We start from the raw sequence: 23380 nt of genomic DNA, 5'->3' as shown, positions 1-23380 counted from the left end.
GCACAACTACTCCATGTTTCCCATCCTGATCCCTGCTAATGTGCCTGGGCAGGCAGCTGATGATGGCCCGAGCACTTGAGCCTCTGCTACCCTGTGGGAGACCAGAATGGAGCTCTGGGCTCCTAACTTCCAGCCAGGTCTAGACCCAGCTGTTGCAACCATTTGGAGAGTGATCTAGTGAATCAAAGACCATTCTTTCTCCCTCTCTCCTTCCAAATAAATAAATAAATTTCATTTTATTTAATTTATAAGTACCAATGAGGGCAGGCATTTGGCATAGTGGCTTAGCCACCGCTTTGGTCACTTACATCCCACATTACAGGTGGCAGATCCTGGCCTGCTCCTGATTTCATCATCCTGTTAAAGTGCACTCTGAGAGGTAGCAGGCAATGGCTCAATACTTTGATCTCTGCCATGCATATGTGGGAGGCGTGGGTTGAGTTCCCAGCTCCTGGCTTTGGTCTGGCTGAGCCCCAGCCACTGAAGCCATGTGGGTAGTGAACGCCAGATGGGAGATCTGTGTGTATGTTTTACTCTCTGCCAGAGCACATCTTACCCATTCTCCTGATCCCTGTTTCTCTCTGCTTCTCAAATAAAAAGAAAATATTTTAAAATGCCAATTAGAGGAAGGAGCTGAGGGACAGGATACTATTTCATGATTATCTTGCAGTCTTTTTAAAAAAATATTTATTTATTTTTATTTCAAAGGAGTATTTACAAAAAGAAGGAGAGAGAGGAAAAGATGTTTCATCTTCTGGTTCACTCCCCGAGTGGCTGCACCAGCAAGATGAGCCAATCTGAAGCCAGGAGACTCCTCCAGGTCTCTCACTTGGGTGTTAGGGTACCGAGGACTTGGGCCATCCTCCACTGATTTTCCAGGGCATAAGCAGGGAACTGGATTGGAAGTGGAGCAACTAGGACACCAACTGGTGCCCATATGAAATGCTGGTGCTAGAAGGTGGAAGATTAGCCTGTTGAGCCATGTCACCAGCCCCTACCTTGCAGTTTCATTTGTATTATGTTTGCCCACCCTGAGAACTAGTATCACCCCACCCCTTACAGGTTTAATAGGGTCACAAAGTTTGGTGCTAACTCGAACCAGTATTTATATTTTCATTTGGGAAATGGAGGCCCAGAGAAGTGAAACAAGTTCTTCAAAGTCACACGGGAAATGCATGGCAGAGCCAGACCTTTGCTCCCAGGTCGCATTGCTTTCCAAACCTGGCAAGCAAGGGCGATGTCGGAAGGGAGGAGCGACCAGTCATCTCCCCACCCCGGAGGGGTGAGGACAAGGCTGAGGGGTTGGATTGTGCGAAAAGAGTGGAGCCTGGAGAGCTCAGAAACTCAGGCAATGCCTAATGACTGCACACCAAGGCTGGGATGGTGAGAGGGACTATAGACATTGCCTGGCATTCAGGTGCTGCTGGCTGTAATTGACATGAGGGAAACAGGCAGAAAGATCAGGTAAGATCTGAGTCTGAAGATTTTCCACAGTTTCTGCCTCTAGCCAGATTTTCCACAGTTTCCGCCCCTTACCTGTCAATCTGGTATGTTACCTTCCCATGATGCACCTGCTTCTGCTGCTAGACCAGGAAGGAGAAGATGCCATTGATGGGCATGTGGAAGCTAAAGTCCACTTGGAAATACCATAAAACTTCCAGAAAGCCCCCGCAGACACACTGAACCCCGCCCAAACTCCACTCTCTGAGTGTGTTTAATTAGGGAAGAGACTGTTACGTGTGGGAGTGGTCCTTTTGCTTCTTGGCTTCTGGCCTTTGTTGCTCCATCCTGGCCCCCTTCCTTTCTCTCTCCTCATAGGCAACTCTGGCCTTGTAGAGTCATTCACAGTCACGCGTAGATGAATGTTTACTCTCTCTTTTAAATAAATCCTCCTCTGGGAGTAGTCCCCACCAATTCTTTTCCCACTAGATACAAGAGAAAAAGGAAGAAAAGAAAAAGCGAAAGCATTTGTTCCACCCATCTTCCCCCTTATCTTGACTTGCCCCACTCTAATCAGTGGTCCTCGTGGGCATACTTGTCAACTATGTCAACATCAAAAATTAAAAATTAAAAAAAAACCCTACTCTTACTTGTGCCCTGCCGCTGGCAGCTTGTGAAACACACCAGCGTGACTTGATAAGAGAGAGCAAAGCAGATTGTGTTGGAATTGTGAGTTCACAGACTGCTGGCGCTAGAGACTGAGGTTGAACTCTAGGGGCAAGGGTCTGCAGGTGGATGACAGCTGAGGCTGACAGGTGAGGGTTCGCCCTGGGCAGTGGCCCAAGACCGCAGAAGTGTTTGCTTTGATATCCTTGAGACAGTCACGTACTGACTTCTGTACTTGGGTATACTGTTGTTTCCCAGTCATCAAGTATTGACTGCTTAACATGAATATGGGGTATGGCTATCAAAGTTTGTGCGGCATCACCTTTTGTAAATTTTTTTGTTAAGATTTATTATTTTTTATTTTTTTAAAAGATTTATTTTATTTTTATTGGAAAGGCAGATATACAGAGAGACAGAGAGGAAGATCTTTCATCTAATGATTCATTCCCCAAGCGGCTGCAACGGCTGGAGCTGAGCCAATACGAAGCCAGGAGCCTCTTCTGGGACGATCTGAAGTGGATGCAGGGTCCCAAAACTTTGGGCCATCCTCGGCTGCTTTCCCGGGCCACAGGCAGGGAGCTGAATGGGAAGCGGGGCTGGCGGGATTAGAACTGGCGCCCATATGGGATCCTGGGTGTGCAAGGAGAGGACTTTAACCACTACACCATCACGCCAGGCCCAAGATTTATTTATTTATTTATTTATTTATTTTTATTTATTTATTTTTATTGCAAAGTCATATATACAGAGAGGAGGAAGGATAGGAAGATCTTAGGTCTGCTGATTCACTCCCCAAGTGACCAAACAGCCACAGCTGAGCCGATCCAAAGCCAGGAGCTTCCTCTGTGCCTCCCATGTGGGTGCAGGATCCCAAGGCCTTGGGCCGTCCTCCACAGCTTTCCCAGGCCACAAGCAGGGAGCTGGATAGGAAGCAGGGCTGCTGGAATTAGAACCTCACATCTAAGGTGAGGACTTAAACTGCTAGACCACCGTTCTGGGCCCCAACTCTTGTAATTTGATCCCCTTCCCCCAAACAGCTCAATATAAGATTGAGACAGTAAGACTATGGGTTGACCTCCCTTCCTTAGAGAAGGGGGGCTTCCCTCTGGTTGCCCAGCTTTTAGAGTCTTTATTCTGTGTCTTATTTCTCATTTCTCAAGGGCACATAGCCTCCCCCTGCAATGCAGTTCATGCTGCATCAGCCAGCGGCATGGCCCTTGCTTCTGCTTCTGCCATGATTATTGATCTCTGTGTGGGCAGAATGTGAAACAAACATGGAGCTCCTTGTTCCCACACCAGAATCACCCTGACATCAAGGAGCTTCCCTAGGAGGCTGAACCAGACTTGAACAGGCCCTGCTGTTAAACAGGGTGAGAGATCTCGGTACCCAGAAATGCTGTAAAGTTGCCCAGGTTATCATTGCCCCTCTCCTGGAGCAGATCTCCATGGGCATCATGGTGAGAGGGACTTGAGTTTGTCTGTATCATTTAAGGAATGCAGCTGGCTGCTTTTTGCATTGTCTCATTACATTTTGCTGTAGTAATAACCAGAAACAAAAAATACATTTCAACTTTGTTCCCTCCTTGAAATGAAGTTTCCAATCAGATGAATCCCAGGGACATTTCCACCAGAGTATCTAATTTTTAAATGTGTTTAAAATATTTGTTTATTTGAAAAGCAGAGTGGCACAAAGGAGGAGAAAGAGAGAGAGAGAGAGAGAGAAAGAGAGAGACAGAGCGAGCTTCCATCTGCTGGTTCATTTCTCTAAATGGCTCTAACATTGAGACTAGATCTGGTGGAAGTAAGAAGCCTGAAATTACATTCAGGTCTCCCACATGGGTGGCAGAAGCCCAAGGACTTGGACCATCCTCCGCTGTTTTTCCCAGGCCTTTAGCAAGGGCGTTCAATCTGAAGTGAAGCAGCTAGGACTCAAACTGGAGTCCATAATGGATGCTGGCACTACAGGCAGCAGCTTTACTAGCTATGCCACGGTACAACCCCTAGAGAAATTATTTTATTGATCTACACTGTGGCCATCATCTACACTTTCAGGATGATGCCCTTTGTCTAAGAATACATAGCATTTTATACCCTGAATGAATCCGGTGTCATACAAAGTTTCCATTAATCCTTATCTTATGTGAAGCTAGCAATTCTTACATTAGGGACAAAACATTAACACAGAGTGTTGGTATGCTTTGATTTGTTACTTGTAACTCATGGACACAAAGAAGAAAACATAGTATTGAGGCCAGGGACAGTCTCTTCTGTTATTTTTAACCAGAGAGAGGCACAAATGAGAGATAGCACCGGGTAATTTAGTCTGTCGCTTGGTTCCAAGGTTAGACACAAGCCCTGGTATTCCTGGCTTGCGAGTAGAATCTTGTCCATCGATGAACATGGCTCCTGCACTGCCACGTGGATGCAGGGTCCCAAGGACTTGGGTTGATGCTTGCCTCCTAGTTTTCTCCCCCTCCACCCCGGCTCCCATTCCTATCCTGTTGGAATGTAGGGCCTCCTAAGCCAAAAAAAGAAAAAACAAAACAGATTGCAGTATTCTGAAAAAGGAAAAAGCTCCGCACTTACAATTGCTACTAATTCCTGAATTGGCTGTGCTGCCACAACACATCAAGAAATTAAAGAAACCATTAAATATTTAGGCACATTCAACATCAGAAGCTTTAAAATCAAAAGCAGCCACTCAAAGCTACAAACCTGCATTAAGATCTTTTCTTTCTTTATAAAGAATCTTAATGGATATACAAAAATTTGAAGCTTTTAAACTGAAGCAGAGAATGAACTGCATATTTTTAAATTTTTTTTTTTTAATTTTGGAAGTACATACTTTTTAAAGATTTATTTTATTTATTTGAAAGGCAGAATTGCAAAGATAATGAGAAACAGAGGGAGGGCTTCTATCCTTTGGGTCATTCTCCAAATGGCTGCAACAGTCGAAGGTGGGCCAGCCCAAAGTCAGGAGCTTCCAGCAGGTCTCCCACCTGGATGCAGGGACCTGAGGTCAGGAGCATCCTCTGTTCTCCCGGGCCACTGGCAAGGAGCCCAATTGGAGGTGGAGCATCTGGGACTCCAACTGGTGCCCATAGGGGATGCTGGTGTCACAGACGGCAGCTTTATGCGCTATGCTGCAGTGTCTGCCCCACAACTTCATGTACTTAGCAAAATGATGGCCTGAGGACACATGCATATCACATGTGTGTGATACTGTGTTACAGAGATGGCTGGATGTGAGATCCTTGTCTTCAGGTAGGGGAAGAATTTCAGATGGAGAGTAGCAATAAGCACACTGGCTATTGCCTGGAGCTTCTTCCTGGACTCCCATCAAAGCACAGGGATCCAAGGCCTTGGGCCATCGCCCACTGCATTCCCAGGTGCATTAGCAAGGAGCTGAATCTGAAGTGAAGCAGCCAGGATTTGAACTGGTACACAAATGGGACACAGGTGCCTCAGACAGTGGCTTTACCCACTATACCACAGTGCTAGCACCCATACTCTTCTCTTTAAATATATTTCTTTGCAAGGTGGAGAGCACATGGATGCTTCCATCTGCTGTTTCCCTCCCCAGATGGCTGCAATATCAGGATGGTAAGGTCTCAAGCACTTGGACCATCCTCCTTATCTTCTGGCTGCTTCTTCTTTGATTCTTGAGCATGGAGCCAGAGCTGAGCTGATCCAAAGTGAACAGTTAAGAACTTTTTTCCAGTCTCCAACATGGGTGCAGGGTCCCAAGGATTTGAGCCATCCTCTACTGCTTTCCTAGGCCATAAACAAGGAGCTGGATGGCAAATGGAGTAGCTGGGACACGAACCAGCATCCATATGGGATGCTGGCACCACAGATGGAGGCTTAGCTTGTTGAGCCACCATTCAGGACCCTCTAGCATTTCTCCTGCTCATTTATAGTCAACCACTGCTACTCCCATTAAACATTATTTTGTTGTAGAGCAGAGCTTTTCAGATTTATTCTGTGGTGTTTTACACTTTTTCTTTGTGCTTTGATTCTTATGTTATGATTGTAATTGCCCTTCCTCCCTTTTAATGGATTCTGGGGAATGTATACAAATTCCAATAGAAACAATAAAGAGAGCCTGGTGCAATGGGACAGTTGGCTAATCTTCCCCTTGTAAAGTACCAGCAATCTGCATAGGTGCTGGTTTGTGTCTCACCTGCTGCACTTCCCATCCATCTCCCTGCTTGTGACCTGGGAAGGCAACTGAGGATGGCTCAAAGCTTTGGGACCCTGCACCCGTGTGGGAGACCCAGAAGAAGCTCTTGGCTCCTGGTTTTGGATTGGCTCAGCTCCAGTCATTGCAACCACTTGGGGAGTGAACCAGAGGATGGAAGATCTTTTTTTTTTTCAGTCTCTGCTTGTCACTGTGAATCTACCTTTTCAATGAAAACAAATACATCTTCAAAAATAAAAGCTTGTGCAATTCTTGCCTTCAGCTTACAGTTATCTTTGGTAGATGCTTAGCTTTGTTTGATGGGATTGTGCAGGTTCCCCGTGGAAGCTTTAATAGAATGATTGTGTTCCAGGATAGAGTTACATTGAGGCTCTTGTCTCCCTATAAGAAGAGAATTTCTGGGACCAGCACCATAGAGCAGCACGCTAATCTTTTGCCTGTAGTGATAGCATCCTATAGGAGCACAGGTTCTGTTTGTTGCTGGCTGTTTCATTTCTGAACCGGCTCTGTAATGATGTACTGGGAAAGCAGTGGAGGATGGCTCAAGTCCCTGGGCCCCTGTGTCCATCTGGGAGACCCCGAAGATGCTCCTGGCTCCCAGCTTCAGATAGGCTCAGTTCTGGACATTGTAACCGTTTGAACCAGCAGATGAAAGAGGTCTCTCTGTCTCTCCTCTCTGTAATTCTGACTTTAAGTAAAATACATAAAATTTTCTTAAGAAAGATTTATTTATTTTTATTGTAAAGTCAGATATACAGAGAAGAGGAGAGACAGAGAGGAAGATTCTCCATCTGATGAATCACTTCCCAAGTGAGCACCATGGCTGGAGCTGAGCCGATCTGAAGCCAGGAGCCAGGAACCTTGTCCGGGTCTCCCATGCAGGTTCAGGGTCCCAAGGCTTTGGGCCATCCTCGACTGCCTTACTAGGCCACAAGCAGGGAGCTGGATGGGAAGTGGGACATCCAAGATCAGAACCAGCACCCATACGGGATCCCAGTGCATTCAAGGCGAGGACTGCAGCCATTATGCCACTGTGCTGGACTCAAAATACATAAAATCTTTAAAAATAGAGAATTTCAAAGTGAGATAGTAGTAAGCAGAGTAGCAAGGTTTAATGGGAAGAGCACCTGTCGGGACAATAGGCACCTCTGTGGATGGATCTGTGGGTGCCTAGCCATTCAGGCTGGGGGTAAGCAGGTTACACATCGAAGAGAATATACCTGAGTTGCTAGGTGAGCATCTCAGCAAAGAAGTGTGAGCAGAGAGTGTGGTCTACATCACACCAGGGCTTTAAGGGTATGGAGTTTGGTTTTTCAGCCAAGCCTCCCACCCACTCCTCGAAAAATGGGTTTGTTGAATGTGAAACACAGAAAAAATTCTCACATGGTTTTCTGGTATTATCTGATGGAATAACTCATTGGGTCCACAGAGCAGAGAGGATTCTCTTGGGAGGGAAGGTCTGGACCCCCTGTAAGATTGGGGTGCAGGCAGAACTTCTTAGTACAAAGTATTGGGCAGCTTCTGAGGCTGCACATTCATTTCTGTAGGTGCTTTGCTTTCTTCAGGCTCACCCCCCACACATAGGCTGTTTCGATATTTCTTTCTTTCTTGCTGAAGATATATATTTGAAAGTTAGAGTTACAAAGCGAGAGGGGAAGAATCACAGAGAGTGAGGTCATCTATCTGCTGGTTCACTCCCCAAATGACTGCAATGGCCAGAGCTGGGCTGTACCACAGCCAGGAGCCAGGAGCTTTGTCTGGGTCTGCCATGTTGATGCAGGAGCCCAAGACCTTGAGTCATCTTCTGCTGCTTTCCCAGGCACATTAACAGGAAGTTGGATCAGAAGTGGGGTAGCTGGGACTGCAAATGGTGCCCATAAGGGATGCTGGCATCCAGGTGGTGGCTTAATCTGCTAACACTGGCCCTGGAGATGAGGTTTTTTTTTTTTTTCCTTTAAAGAAAATGAATTTTTGTGCAATGGAACCAGGAAGGAACCAGGACACAAACCGTGAACACTGAGCAGCGGTTACACCTGCAGCCACTGCTCTTGTACTCTGAGCCTGACAGACGGGTTCCAGCCCTCTCCCTGGGGCAATTCAGGGGAATCTGCCTGCCCTGCATCAAGAACAGTCTGATTGCACTGTGCCTGACAGCATCCTGGGAGGGTTTTGGGGAACTCTACATTCAGAAATCCCCTATCCACAACTGCCCAGAAGAGGGAGGAAGGAGGAAAAGCAACCCTCTGCAGTGGACCATGGAGTTCTTCCTTACTGCGTCTTCATAGTATTCCACTGCGTGTTAGCATTCCACTGTTGCACCCATGTGAGCCAGTTCAGAGGAGCACGGGACGTGGAAAGTCCTCTGTCGCTGGCAGTGAAGAATGGGCTCACGCTCCAAAGATGTCCAGATCTCAAACTACAGAACAGCAGGGGTTATAAAGGCAAAAACCACAAACTTGAAAGAGTGTAGAGGGACTGAGCTAGTATGCTGAGCTAATGCAGAACTCTCTTAGGGATGAAAAATTACTAATTACTAACTTGACAAGCCTTTGTTGCTATACCCTTTATTACTGAACCAAGTGAAACTCATTTTTTTCCCCTAGTCATGCTTGAACAGCCTTGCCAGTGGTTTCTGCATTCTTGCCAAACAGGATGTAGTTTTCTTGACAGGTGGGGCTCCTAAAGATGGAGCCCAGCTGGAAATAGAGCCCGTCATGTCAAACCTCTGATTTTAGCATGTGCCCCATTTTCTTTATCCATTGGTCTGAGATGGGCATTCGGGTGGAATCCATATCTTGGCCACAGGCAGTGTAGTGGCTGGCGCAATGTCTTGAGCAATGCAGGTACTCCATATTGCAAAAAGAGAGGGGAGCCTGTTGGCTCCTGTCTGTGTTGGTATGTCAAGTCCAACTTTTTAATGAAATGAGCAACACGGTATGACCTGAATTCATCTACTTATGTAGTCATTCATATATATTTTTTAGCATCTCATTCCGACGAGTTATGAGTTCGAGGTGCCAGGGCTGTAGTGGTAAATTCAGCGATACAGCCTTTCAAATCAGATTGTGATCAAAATAAATTCTTGGCAGCAGACCTGAACTTGGCTAGGCTCACCTTCTTTTTTCCTTCAGCAAGGTTTCAGCTCTGTGCTTTTTACAGTAAGTAGTCCATAAATCTTAATTGAACTGCTGGTTGAAATAAGGGCAGAGTAGGAGATTTTAAATGTCCTCATTATCATCTCAATTTCCTCTTTAAAAGATGTCGCCTGGTCATTCTTCCCTTTGAAGTTTTATGGTCCCAAAGAAATGAACAGTTGGATAATAAGTGTTGGATATGAATTCCAATTCCCTTTCTGGGAATCCATCTTTGTCACACTCCACACTATTTCCCTTTGAACTTTAGATGGGTAGACATTTATGCAGAAGAGCTTTGCCTGGCGGCTGGGCACATAACATCACAAAATGTTAGCTTCCCTACTCCCAAGTTTTCCGTGTTAAAAGCCAATTGTGGCGTGGAAGCCCCCAGCTGCCATCGCAATTTTTGCATAGATTCTTCAAAGACTTATTTCCCTAAGCCTGAGAAGTAACTTCACGTTCATTCAGTTGCTGGAAAGGAAGTAATATTTTTCTACTTTCTAATCGTACATACACATGTTTGCTCAAAAATACAGTTCCTGGCTCATCAGCCAGTCTTAAGGTAATACTGATAGCAATTAGTGGAGGCAGACACCTGGCACAATGGCTCCCAAAGGCTCATGGCTTTAGGACCCTGTACCCATGTGGGAAACCTGGAAGAATCTCCTGGCTCCTGTCTTCAGTTCAGCTTGGCTCTGACCATTGTGACCATTTGGAAGCTGGAATATCGTCATTTCTCCTTCTCTCCAGAAATCTGATCTGTCTTTCCAATAAAAATAAAAGTTTTAAAACAGATTCATTTTTTTAAAAAGATTCAGTTTTTTTAAATTGGAAAGTCAGATTTACAGGGATGAGGATTGACAGAAAGGAAGATCTACCATTTGCTGATTCACTGCCCAAGCGGCCAAAATGGCCAGAGATGAGCTGATCTGAATCCAGGAGCCCAGAGCTTCTTCTGGGTCTCCCACATGGTTGCAGGGTTCCAAGGCTTTGGGCCGTCCTTGACTGTTTTCCCAGGCCACAAGCAGGGAGCTGGATGGAAAGTGGGCCTCCTGGATTGGAACTGGTGCCCATATGGGAATCTGGGGCATACAAGGCGAGAACTTCAGTCACTAGGTTACAGCACCAGACCTAGATTAATTTATTTTTATTGGAAAGTCAGATTTATGGAGAGGAGGAGAGACAGAAAGATCTTCTGTCTGTTGGTTCACTCCCCAAGTGGCCATAATGGCTGGAGTTGAGTGGATTCAAAGCCAGGAATTAGGAGCTTTTTCCGGGTCTCCCACGTGGGTGCAGGGTCCCAAGGCTTTGGGCCATCCTCAACTGCTTTCCCAGGCCACAAGCAGGGAGCTGAATGGGAAGTGGAACAGCTAGGACACAAAGTGGCACCCTTGTGGGATCCTGGCGCTTGCACGGTAAGGATTTAGCTACTGAGCAATTATACCATGCCCTCAAATAAATGAATCTTTTTTTTTTTTTAAGATTTATTTTATTGGAAAGGCGGATATACAGAGAGGAGAGACAGAGAGGAAGATCTTCCGTCCGATGATTCACTCCCCAAGTGAGCGCAACAGCCGATGCTATCCGAAGCCAGGAGCCTCGTCCAGGTCTTCCACGTGGGTGCAGGGTCCCAAGGCTTTGGGACGTCCTTGACTGCTTTCCCAGGCCACAGGCAGGGAGCTGGATGGGAAGCGGGGCTGCAGGGATTAGAGCCGGTGCCCATATGGGATCCCGGGCGTGCAAGGCGAGGGCCTTAACCACTGCGCCACCACACCAGGCCCATAAATGAATCTTAAAAGAAAAAAAGGAAGTGAGTGGAGACAGCATATGCCAAACTGGGGCTCAATAAACAGGATTCCAGGTTTTTCACAATGAGGTACAAAATGAGAGAAGATCTCCCAAAGAAGCATAGTTTTGTTTTGATCTTTTATCTACTGGTTCACTTCCCAAAGGACCACAACAGCCAGGGCTGAGTCAGACCAAAGCCAGGAGTCTGGAGCTTCTTGCACGTTTCCCACGAGGACAAAGGGACCGAAGCACTGGCTCCATGTTCTGCTGGCTTCGCAGGTGCATGTTAGGGTGATGGGTCAGAAATAGAGCAGCCAGGACTGGAGTAGCAGCCCAGAGGGGGCGCTGGAGCCATAGGCTGAGGCTCAGCTTTTTCTGTTACCATGTTGGTCCCCAGACACAAACCTGTTTATTAATTAGTGGCAATGTATTGGGGTCCGAGCACAATCATTACTTCCCATTAATGATTTCATTCAATTCTTGTTGTATTCCCCTTTCCTGTCCTTTTGTGACATCCCAGAGGACCCCACCATGTCCTAGTCCTGGTGAGTAATTCAAAGTCTACTGCAGTGATTCTATCCTTTTAAATAGGTATTTATTTTCTGCCTTCAGCATGCCTATGGACTTGAGCCTGCCCTCGATTGGCTGGAAATCTATGTTTCAGACTTGCTGGCTGCTGCAGCCTCCTTGTGCCCCTGGTAGGGGCTGTTTGTCTGCAGGGGTTTTGTCTGAATCTCAGCCCTCCCCACCTGGCCTGTGTCAGGGGCCTCCGGCTGCGGATGTGCTCTGCGGGCTCCCAGATCTGGGAAGGATTTTTCTGAGTTCCTCTTCTCTGGTTAGGTGAAGCACACTTCCTCCGCACACCTCCAGACAGGGCAGGGGAAGCCAGCATGGCTGCTCTGAGTCAGCAACATCCCACCCTTGCCCCTTCTCTTCCCTGCTCCCCTTCTCAGTCCTTCTGGGTGGGAATCTGGGTTAAGAAGATGGGCACCAGGGATGCTGGCTGTTTTTGGACTATAGGACATTGGGTGTCCCTTTATCCTCAGCCACAGGCCCCCAGTCATCAGTTCCGAGGCAATGGCAACACTGGACAATCACCACCAGTTACAATAAACTGCCAGCGTGTTGTAAGCCACTTCCTGAAAGATGATGTTCAGGGCGGGCCTTGTGGTACAACAGGACACCTGTTGCTCAGGACTTTGACTCTGCTTCCAACTCCAGTTTCCTGCTGATGAGCACCTGGGGAGGAAGCAGATAGGTGGCGTAAGTCTGTGGATCCCTGCCACTCACAGTGGAGACCCGGGCGGAGCTCCTGGCTACTGCTCTGCTCCTGGTCTAGACCTAGCCATTGTAGACACCGAGGAAGCAAATTGGTATGTGGAAGATGATTTCTCTTGTTGCCTCTCCGTGAAAGGGTTACTTGTAAAGGTGACTACTTCTGGACATCTCCAAAGAAACACCTGCATCCTGTTAGGGGAAAAAGCTCCTGCTTGCCAAGACACCAGGAGGCAGACAGGAGATAAGGAGAAATCTTGCAGTTTTTAGATTTACAGGAAAGACAGCTAGCTTCGAGGCATACAGTTTTAGTACTGTCTACACTGAAGTGACATGATCAGGACCCCAGCCTATGCGTTGTCAATTCTTATCGCACGCTTTCTGTTTCGTGTCACTAACAGCCCCTAATCATGTATTTGCTCACTGTCACAGAGCTTTTGATTCTCTGATAGATACTTACTATAAAAACCCACACTTAACTTCGTTCGGGGTGCTTCTTGCTTGTGGCAAGAGGTTGCCACTGGACTAGAAATTAAAATCATCTCACTCACCTTGGAGTCTTGTTCGGATTCATTGAACCCCAACACTCTGTCTTCATATAAATAAAAATGAAAATGAGACATTTTATTGTATTTTATTTTGATAATCTTTACATAATTGATTGGGGCACAAAGGGTCAAGGGCTGTAAAAAAGGGGGTAAGACCATTGTTTCCACATTTTTTTTTTTCCTGTATCTGGGATAAGAAGAGAGATAAAGCAGAAGCCCCACCCAACCTCCTGCTCATCCCAGGTCCCAGATGTGGGGCATTCTCCCAGGGCACTGCTCAAGCGGTTCAATAATTCAACAGTTCTGAATTGCTGCCAATCTCGCCATTCCAATGAACACACTCCAGACTCCACTGGCTGACACAGTCCATCTTAGAGTCTCTGTTTGCCCAGATTTCCATGGCCAACACATGGCTCGGCTAGTTGATCGATTTGTTCTGGATGGGAAGTGGAGCAGCTGGGACTGGACCCACTACTGCTCCAAGAGGAAATGCTACAAGGCTGGTCCCCTGCACTTCCTAGACTTGGACTCCAGAACACTGCTTTCACACTCAGGCCAAGCTCCCTGCAGTGTGTCACATGTTCTGACTCAGCTTCTATTCCCTGCTGATTCCCAACTGGACAGACTCTCGGGGGATTTTGGATTAAGGTAACTTCCTGAAATTTTATGATCATCCAAGAAACCATGCACAAAGTACCTGCTGGGAATCATCCGTGAACGATCTATCAGTTCAAGGCAGCTGAAGTTCATGGAAGTGGAATGAAACAGTCTCCATTCGTGACTATGTCTCACAGCAGCTCTTCTGTTGTGAGAACAGCCAAATGTGTACTGTGCTGTTCAGAAAAAGCCTCTATTTTGAATTGTGTTTTTATTTTTTTTTTACAGATTTATTTTATGTTTTTATTGGAAAGTCAGATAGATACAGAAAGGAGATACAGAGAAAGATCATCTGTCCACTGGTGCTGGTTTACTCCCCAAGTGGCCACAATGGCCAGAGCTGAGCTCCAATCTGAAGCCAGGAGCCAGGAGCTTCTTCCAGGTCTTCCACATAGGTGCATAAGGACTTAGGCCATCTTGTGCTGCTTTCCCAGTCCACAGGCAGCAAGCTGGATGGGAAGTGCACCAGTTGGGATATAAACCGGCTTTCATATGGGATCCTGGTGGATGTAAGGTGAGGCTTTGGCCACTAGGCTATCGTGCTGGGCCTGAGTTGTGCGATTTTATTTTATATTATATTTTATTTTACTTTATTTTGAGACAGAAAGATCTTCTGTTTGCTGGTCCACACCCCCAAGTGGCCATAACAGCTGGAGGTAAACTGCTCCAAAGCCAGGAACCAGAAGCTTCTTCTGAGTCTTTCACCTGAGTGCAGAGTCCCAAGCTTTTGGGCCATTCTCTACTGTTTTCCCAGGCCACAAGCAGGGAGCTGGAAGAGAAGTGGAGCACCTGGGACGTGAACTGGTGCCCAGATGGGATGCACTGTGCTTAGAGATGGAGGATTAGCCCGTTGCACCAATGCACAGGCCCCCTTGATGGTATTTGGAAAACGGTTCTGCTACAATCAGCCTTTTCCTTTGTCCTGTTTGCAGACTGACTCACAGAGGAAACCTGATCTACTTTTCCCAAATTCTGAGATCTGTTTGGCTTTCTTCACTGGTCAATTGAAGTTGAAACAAATGGGTAAATTCAGAGTTGGTTAAATATTAGAAAACTCCATTTCCTGTTAAAAAACCTGCAAGAGTAAACACAGTTTCCTGCGACCCCTCAAGCCCAGGCATCGCACGCACACCTTGCAATACTAGGCCATCCTTGGCATGCTTTAGCCTCCGCCCAGCTGCCTTGCTGAGGGGGGAGAGGAGTCTTTATCTTCTGGGGAATTTGGGAAAGTAATCCCCCAGTCTGTGCTAATTGCTCAGAACTTTCTGAATCAGGGTTTGGTCTGAGTGATAAAGTTCCATTATCTTCACTTTGCTAATTCAGTACACACACACTGGCTTGCACATTAGGTCTCAGAATAAGAGCTTCCTTTTGTTCTCTATTCTTTTTTTTTCTTCCTAAAGATTTTTACTTGCTTTTATTGGAAAGGAAGATTCACATAGAAAAGGAGAGCCAGGGCCCAGCGGCGTGGCCTAGTGGCTAAAGTCCTTGCCTTGAACGCGCTGGGATCCCATATGGGCACCAGTTCTAATCCCGGCAGCTCCACTTCCCATCCAGCTCCCTGCCTGTGGCCTGGGAAAGCAGTCGAGGACGGCCCAAGACTTTGGGACCCTGCACCTGCGTGGGAGACCTGGAGGATGTTCCTGGCTCCTGGCTTTGGATCGGAACAGCACTGGCCATTGTGCTCACTTGGGGAAGGGATTCATCGTACAGATCTTCCTCTCTGTCTCTTGTCCTCTCTGTATATCTGACTTTGTAATAAAAATAAATAAAAAAGAAAAGAAAAGAAAAGGAGAGCCAGAGGGAGAAAGATCTTCCATCTTTTAATTCACTCCCCAAATGGCAGCCATATCTGGAGCTGAGCAGATCCAAAGCCAGGAGCCAGGAGGGTCCCAATTAGGGCTGCACTTTCCCAGATCACAAGCAGGGAGGTGGACAGGAAGGGGAGCAGCCAGAACATGAACTGGCATTCCTATGGGATGCTGGGGCTTACAGGTGGAGGATTAGCCAGTGAACTGTCAGAGCAGCTCCAGATAGGTTTCTCATGATAGTGCATGGAGGGACTTCAAGAAATTTGAAGGAAGGTGGAATTAAGAGATGGGTTTACTTAGGAGAGGTGCAGGGAGGAGAAAGAGAGAACTAGGAGATATGGAAAGATCTTCCATTTACTGGTTCAGTCCCCAAAGGCCTGTAGCAGCCAGGCTAAAGCTATAGGTTGGCAGAGATCCAAACAACTGTTGTTTCCTGGGGTGCAAATTAGCAAAGAGCTGGAATGGGAGGCAGAGCCAGGACTTGAACCCAGGCAGGAACTTGGACTTGCCAGACATGCTAAATTGAGTCTGAAGCACTGAGTAGGCCATAGACAGCAGGTTACCTCAGCAGGTTCACCTTGCTCCCCATAGGGCACCCGAGGCAATGGCTGTTCCATTTTCTCCAGCTCTGACTTTGTAACTTAGGGTCTCAGGTATGTTTCCGATTTCTCTGGGAGGAGGGACACTTCACATTTGAGTGGAGTCTGCCCAGGTGTACCTTCCACCCCTTTCTCCCGTTTGAAGCACTCAGAGAAGGATGCTTGAGGAGGTCAGTGAGAACGGTGTTGTGGCAGATAGGATTAAAGTGCCACCTGCAAAGCACCCATAGCTTTTGGCTTGTTAGAGTCCTAGTTGCTCTACTTCAGATCCAGCTCTCTGATGCACCTGGGTAAGCAATGGAAGACGGCCCAAGTGCTTGAGGCCCCGTGTTCACCTGGGAGACACAGTAGAAGGTCCTGGAACCTACATTTGGTCTGGTCCAGCTCCTGTGCAGTGGATGGAAATCTCTGTCTCTGCCTCTTTCTCTGTAATTGTGAAATGCAATGCAAAGTGTCTCTTTTGAGGCCCTCCCCCCATTGAAGTCCATATATAACTTATTCAACATATGTATTTTCCTTGAACTTTCTGAAGAGCCTATTGGATGCATGGATTTCAACTTTTTGGTAAAGATTTATTTATTTTTATTGGAAAGACTGATATATATATAGAGGAGGAGAGACGAGAGGAAGATATTCCATCCACTGGTTCACTCCCCAATGGCTGTAATAGCTGGCACTGAGTCAATCCAAGGTCAGGAGCCTCTTCTGTGTCTCCTGTGTTGGTGCCAAGTTTTAAGGCTTTGGGCCGTCCTCCACTTAGGCAGGAAGCTGAAAGGGAAATGGTGCAGCCTGGACATGAACTGGCACCCATTTGCAATCTTGGCACATGCAAGGCTAGGAATTAAACCACTAAGCTACCACACTAGGCCCAGATTTCAACATTAAAAAACCAAATTGTAAGATTTATGGGCCCAACATGGTAGTCTAGTGGCTATATACATTTATATATAATTATTTATTTGAGAGATACGGTGACATAAAGGAACGAAGAGGTTTTCCATCCATTGGTTCACTCTGCAAATGGCCACACATGAGGTCCGGGTCAGGTTGAAGTCAGGATCCTGGATCTCTTTTACAGGTGTTGGGGCCCAAGGACTTGGGTCATATTCCAGTGCCTTTCCAGGCACATTAGCAGGGAGCTGGATTAGAGGTACAGCCGCTGGATTCCAGGTCATCACTAGGGAACAAAAGCCTCGCCAAGTGGTAGCCTAAGCTGTTGTACCACACCAGTGGGGCAGTTCAGTTGTGGTTATTACCCAGATTTTTTTTTCCCCATTTCCTCTCCCAAGTCCAGAAATCTCTATAGATTTTTGTATATTTGTTCTCTTCTCAGTGATATTTGAGGTTTCCACACATATGACCAAGAATCAAAGATCACTTTGGGCCCTATTGGCTAAATCCCTGGCTTGCTTTTGCTGGGATACTATTTGGGTACCATTCAAGTCCCAACTGCTCCACTTTCATTCCAGCTCCCTGCTGTGGCCTGGGAAAGCAGTGGATGGCTCAAAGCCTTGGGACCCTGCACCCACGTGGAAGACCTGGAGTTTCATCTGTGTCTCCCATGTGGGAACCCAATGTTGGGGAATTTGCTGCTGTTATCTGAGGCCATTAGCAGTGAGTAGGACAGAAGTGGAGCAGCTGGGACTTGATCCATATGGGATGCTGGCATAAGTAGGTTAGCCTGCTAGGTCATTACACTGGCCTTTGTGAGTTAAGAACATTTAACATTAGAACTTCTCTTAATGGCTTTCATCTTGTGAGACAGGGATCTCCCACCTGCTAGTAGCAGGAAACCAATTCTTACCCGGTTTTCGTGGACAGGAAATGGGAGTCAGGAGCAGAGCTGGACATGAACTCAGGGCATCTCAGGCAGCATCTTCATCTCTGCACCAGATGCCCGCACTGACTTCCATGATCAGTATTTTGTTTTTTGATAAATCAGTGGATCCAATTTGCCAGTAACAGAAACACCGCCAAGTTCATGGTGTCAGTGCTATGGAACGCTTCCTTTGGTGTCTCATTGCTGCGGTCGTTTCAATTCTAACTGGACATGGGAACTGCTGCTCCTTCTCCAACTGATCTCCCATTCTACATTCTTACTGAAAGTTAGAAAAGGAACCAACCACTGGTCCTCCCTCCAGCTTGCTCCCCAGTTCTTGGTTTTGGTGGTTTTCATTCTCCAGCCCCATGACCAATGTCCCGAGAGTGTAGACCAAGTGGGAGGCCTTGGGCTCCTGGCGGACAGCTGTCGATAGGAGCCTTGTTACTCACCCCTTCTTGTGGAAAGGTTGCCACATGCAGTTGTGCACAACTCTAGGGCACAACCCTGGGGCAGTGTCCAGAGGAGGCTGCCATGACACCCTCCTGAAAGCAGGCCAGACGACCTGTAGGACCCATAGCCCCCACTGGCACCAAGCAGCAGCTGTGCCCAGAGGTATCTGAGAGCTGTATGATCATTCATGGCTTTCCTCACCTAATCAATCCAGTCATCAAACAAAAGCTTATTCCATATTCCCCACCAAATGATTTTTTAACAAGGTTATCAAATTTATCTTTACCCACTTGAAAGGCAGAGTGACAGGGAGGGGAAGAAGTGAGCAAGCTTTTATTCACTGGTTCACTCCGTAAAGGGCTGCCAGAATTCCAGCAGTGTTGTCTAATGCCCGGAACTCTGACACCCACACCAACGTTCTATTTCTTAAGCGGAACAATGACGGTTTCAGAGATGTTCCTTTTCATTATGCTGTAAGACTTATGCATGTTACTTTTCTGTGTAACTGAGCCTTCGAGATCTGTTCACAAACCCCAGGATTGCACTGTTAGCAGGCGTGTTACAACAGCCCTCATGTCTTGATTCTAGGGTTAAAAGTAACTGTTATGACACAGAGAACTGGGGAACGAATAGTAGCAGTGCCCTTTCAACTTTTTCAAGATTACTTCATACACCACAGCAGTTGTTAAAGCTGCTAAAAGCTTATACTTGTAAATGTGCTAGCAGGGTTCTAGATTTCTCTCAGCTATCTCTAGAATTCAAAGCAGTCATTAGTGGCAGAAATGCCTTCTATACTATTTTGTAGTGAAGTTGGGATGTTATTAACTGCTATCCTGAGCAGCATGCAAGAACCTAGAAAATCTAAATTCTGATCTTAGAAAGGAAGCTTGGGTATAAAGGAAACACAGAGGGCATCAACTGTGTGATAGATACCGCTGGAGGTGACCAGCAATCCCTTAACAGAATACTGGGATGGTAGCTGGGTCCATGAGTTAACAGCAGACAGACTTACTTCCCATACCCCTGCTACCCTGGCAGAACCAAGCGACTAAGGTACGGACCACAAGTCTGAGTGCTGCGACTAACTCGCAAAGTGTTCCGAGAGGAGAGGGACCGCCATCTTTCAGCAGGCTCAAATGTCCAGGGCACCTGTCTCCAGGTCATCGGGCAGGGACGAGGAGGGACTGTGTGGCAGGAAACCATATGCCTGTCCTTGGGCAGTCACGTCAGCCAGCCCGGGTCTGCCTTTCCTGAGTAAGTCCCTACTGTTTGGGGCACAGCCAAATGTGTACTTATAAACTCAAGCATCAGCCAAGATTTCCCTAACCCAGCAGGTCGACAGTGACCCAGGTTCCTGCAGGCAGATGCACGCATGTACTGAAATGACAGAAACACAGGATGCTCCCACCATGAACACTGTGGGACACAAAGAGGGACACTTTCTAAGCAGCTTGACGCCACTTCCCAGCAGTAAAGCTTGTACCTGTTATTGCAGGGAGAAGAAAAAAGTCAAAAACAACAACACAACTTTCAATTAGTGTAGGGTGTGAAATGACTGACACGGTACCGTTCCAACAAGAGAACTATAGCGAGCATGTTAAACAAAACAAAAATGGTTTGTTTTATTTACAATATTCAATGCATCTTACAAAGAACATCTTTGCATTCCCTAAGTCCTTGGAAAGTAATTCCAGTTTGTGCAATGAGTTTACAGGAAGATCTTAAGACATCTATTAGACATCTTAAAAACTAAATTCTAAATTTTGAGATATTTCACGCTGTTTTAATAGAGGGCTGTTTTATTTACGAAAAACTAAGCTCTGTTGTTAAATATTGCCCTTCGGTAACTTTAAGGTAAATACAAATCGGATTCACCTATGAAATAAATAATACCTGCTGAGCTGGGTCAATTACTTTGACTTCCCTTTCCCAGAAAAACGCATGCACAAAGTAAACATGAAATTACAGGAATCACATTTTCATTCAATGCCTTTTTTCTATTTTTTTTTTGGACTCTCTCAACTGTTGTTTTGTTCAATACAGCATACAAGAAGGTAGGATTCCAGTCTGGAGATCTCTTCAACCAGCATATCCCACTTCAGCGCGGGGCAGGGTTTTCACCAAGCATGTGGAAGACAGCCAAGGTTCAGCAGCCTCCCTTCTGAGTGGTTCCTCTAGAAGGCTTGCTAATAAACAGTAACAAGGTCCCTCTCCCAGGCCCGACACAGTGTGAAGGGTCAGTCAGCCCCTGGCTATGTCAGCACAGCACGGTGCCTTCCGAGAGGAGGGAAAGAGGTAGGTCCTCTGGCAGATGTCAGAAACTGCTTTGATGTTACAGAAAGATTCCTGAAGAATGAGGAATGGTTCAGAATTGTTCAAGAGTTTTGTTATCTCAAGCATGGAAAAGGGAATGGGACTAATTTTATCACTCATATAGCTGCCACCTCTGGAAATAATCCACGCCCTCCTTAGCTTTGAGCCAGGGACAGCGACACCACCTTTCTGGATCCACCCCAGATTCAGCAATGTGCTTCTCCATCCCCACAACACAGCTTTCCTGAAACCACGCTGTCATGCACACCTGGCACAGGTGGCTGAATGGGGAGCTAACCAAGCTGGAGGAATACAGCTGACAGAATCTGAACATAAAGAAATGGTGAGGTAGAGTTGAGAGAGTTCAATTCAATTTCTGATCATAAATCTTTTGGCACATTCTAAAATCACAGAATTTTATTAAATTCTCCTTTGTGATACCTTCCCAACTCAGGGATCCTCAGATCTATTTAAGAAGCATCTATATAAAGCTACCAGAATGAAATCCTTTGAAGACATTCTTTCCTGGCACTCCAGCTATCATTTTCCCCTGTATTGAAGCCAATAAAACAATACTATCCATTTGCTGAATTTATTTAAACAAACTGATTTAAAAATTCCATAAAATTAAACAAAACCTCTGACATGTAAACATACTGTCACGTTCCTGAAACAGATGTTAACACCTGATAAAAGTTAACCACTTGATAGGAAAGCCGTCCATGAATAAGGCCCGTCTTCAGAAAAACTAAACCATTCTGTGTCTGTAGCTTTCCTAAGTCTGACAATGCAATACCACAATCAAGTAGAGACAACGCTGGAAAGGAAGATCAGTACCATTGGTTACAGCTGTTAACAGGTCCATTCTTGGCGCCACGTATAAACAGGTAAGCCAATCACATCAAATAAATCATGGCTTTTCTCTTTACCACAAGTCACTAAGTGATGTTAATTATGGTCCTTGTCAAACACGTTTGGTAAAGGCTATTTACAGTGTACATGGCTGAGCATGCACTATTTATAGTTACAAAGATACCTGCCAGGTTATTACAATAGAATTACACAGTGCCTGAAAATGGTGGAACATCTCACATGTCATGTAAATCAATACAGTTCAAGCAGGAAACGTTCCTTATTTGACCACAATTGCAATAATTACATGAAAATTCTTATAAAAACACAAATCCTCTTCAAGAATTGATGCATATTCTATGTACTACAGGTTAAGGCAGTAAAAAAATGTCTTCCTGATAACTGGAGGTCTTGACAATGTCAATTAAAGCTGTCTGACTCTAGGTTTCATTCTCCATCATAGACTCAAAGTTTGTGAATGACTTCAATTTTACAGTAAAAAAAGTTACTAGGAACTGAGAGATGATGCTGGAAAAAAGCAATTGCTAGGGAAAGGAAAAACGTAAGTTGAATTTTGCCTGAAAGTTTTCAAATCATCAACAATAGCATTATTTTAAGAGTCTGAACCTTAAATGTATATAAAAGAAATACATAGTTTACCTTTCTTAAAACATACTCTACTTTGAACAATTCAAGTAACGCAAAACTATCAAAAATAACTTCATAAGTCATACAAGTGTCAACTGCATTTTCAACCTCTTGAATTAAAAACTGCAAACTAAACCATGACAGTTTAGTTAAATAAATGATACATGACTTTTTATTTGCACTTGTGATTCTTTTAATACAAATTGCTACCAACAAATATGTAAAGATATGGCAGATTATGCATTTGATCAAAGCACTTTGATTTAAGCATAAAACAGATTCAAATGGTATAAGTTCGTGCATAAGATCCAAGGAGTCGCCTGCCATTTGAAGGCGATCCTTTCTCTAATCAGAATCCGTTATTTCTCAGCTGCAGAGGAGCCAGGGCACAATCCGTTGTAAACAGGGCACTGTTGTAAAACCAGGATAATATTCTTAAATTAAGATCGCTCTTGTTCAATGGAAAGACCTTCCCAAGTGTCTTCAAGCACTGTGTGTAAAATATTCTGATGACCTCTTAATTTCATAAATTAGCTTTGCTTTGATTCCATTTTTACGGTGGTTGTGTTCACAGTTTTGTTTTAAAAACTGGTTTAAATTTATATAAAACTCTGTACATGTTCACAAATTATTGCATAAACAGCATAATCTTCAAGACAGTGTTTGCAAACACGTGTCCAATATAGGAAAAAAAAAAATCACGTTTCCCGCCTGGCTTTTTTCTTCTTTTTTATTTGTTTGGGAGATTCCCAGTTAGTTTCAGACTTGGCTAAAGGGGGAGAGAAGCAAGGAAAGAAAGGCAAAAAAGTTAGGAGGATAATAAGTAATACTTAATTTAACAGAAAGCATAACACTGAAAAAAATTCCTATAAAATAGACTTTAACTCTTCAAGTCCCAGTTACACATTTTTAGGTTATTTTTTGTCTTTATTTTTTGAGCCTAGTGTATTATTAAGCTTAATCATATAGAAATAGTGATATTTAACCAGTTTTGACCTAAAAAGCCATCATTTAATATTCCTCATTCTAACTAGGCTGAGGGAGGCAGGTGACAAGGCCCACGCCCTTGGCTCCTCCCTTCTGTTGTTGTCCATCCTTGGCCTTTACAACTCGACTTCATGAGATTTTAAGGAATTCAACATTTGCAAAGAAAGCAAGGCAGGACTGTTCTGCTAA

The 23380-nt window shown here is 45.4% G+C and overlaps 1 protein-coding gene across 7 annotated transcripts in view; it reads right to left on the bottom strand.

Moving 5' to 3' along the window:
- Positions 1-19988: 19988 nt before the first annotated feature.
- Positions 19989-23380, bottom strand: part of MTDH (metadherin) — a 57840-nt gene continuing 54448 nt past the window's right edge. For all 7 annotated transcript variants that reach the window (XM_040972621.1, XM_040972623.1, XM_040972625.1 and 4 more), the window contains one exon: positions 19989-22973. In XM_040972621.1, coding sequence (XP_040828555.1) covers positions 22903-22973 — 71 coding nt within the window. In that variant the 3' untranslated portion in view covers positions 19989-22902. The remainder of the gene's footprint in view (positions 22974-23380) is intronic.

This window comes from Ochotona curzoniae, unplaced genomic scaffold (assembly GCF_017591425.1).
Source record: "Ochotona curzoniae isolate NIBS_2020 unplaced genomic scaffold, NIBS_Ocur_1.0 contig_2318, whole genome shotgun sequence".
NCBI classification, from domain to species: Eukaryota; Metazoa; Chordata; class Mammalia; order Lagomorpha; family Ochotonidae; genus Ochotona; species Ochotona curzoniae.
This window is presented reverse-complemented; position numbering and strand designations above follow the sequence as displayed.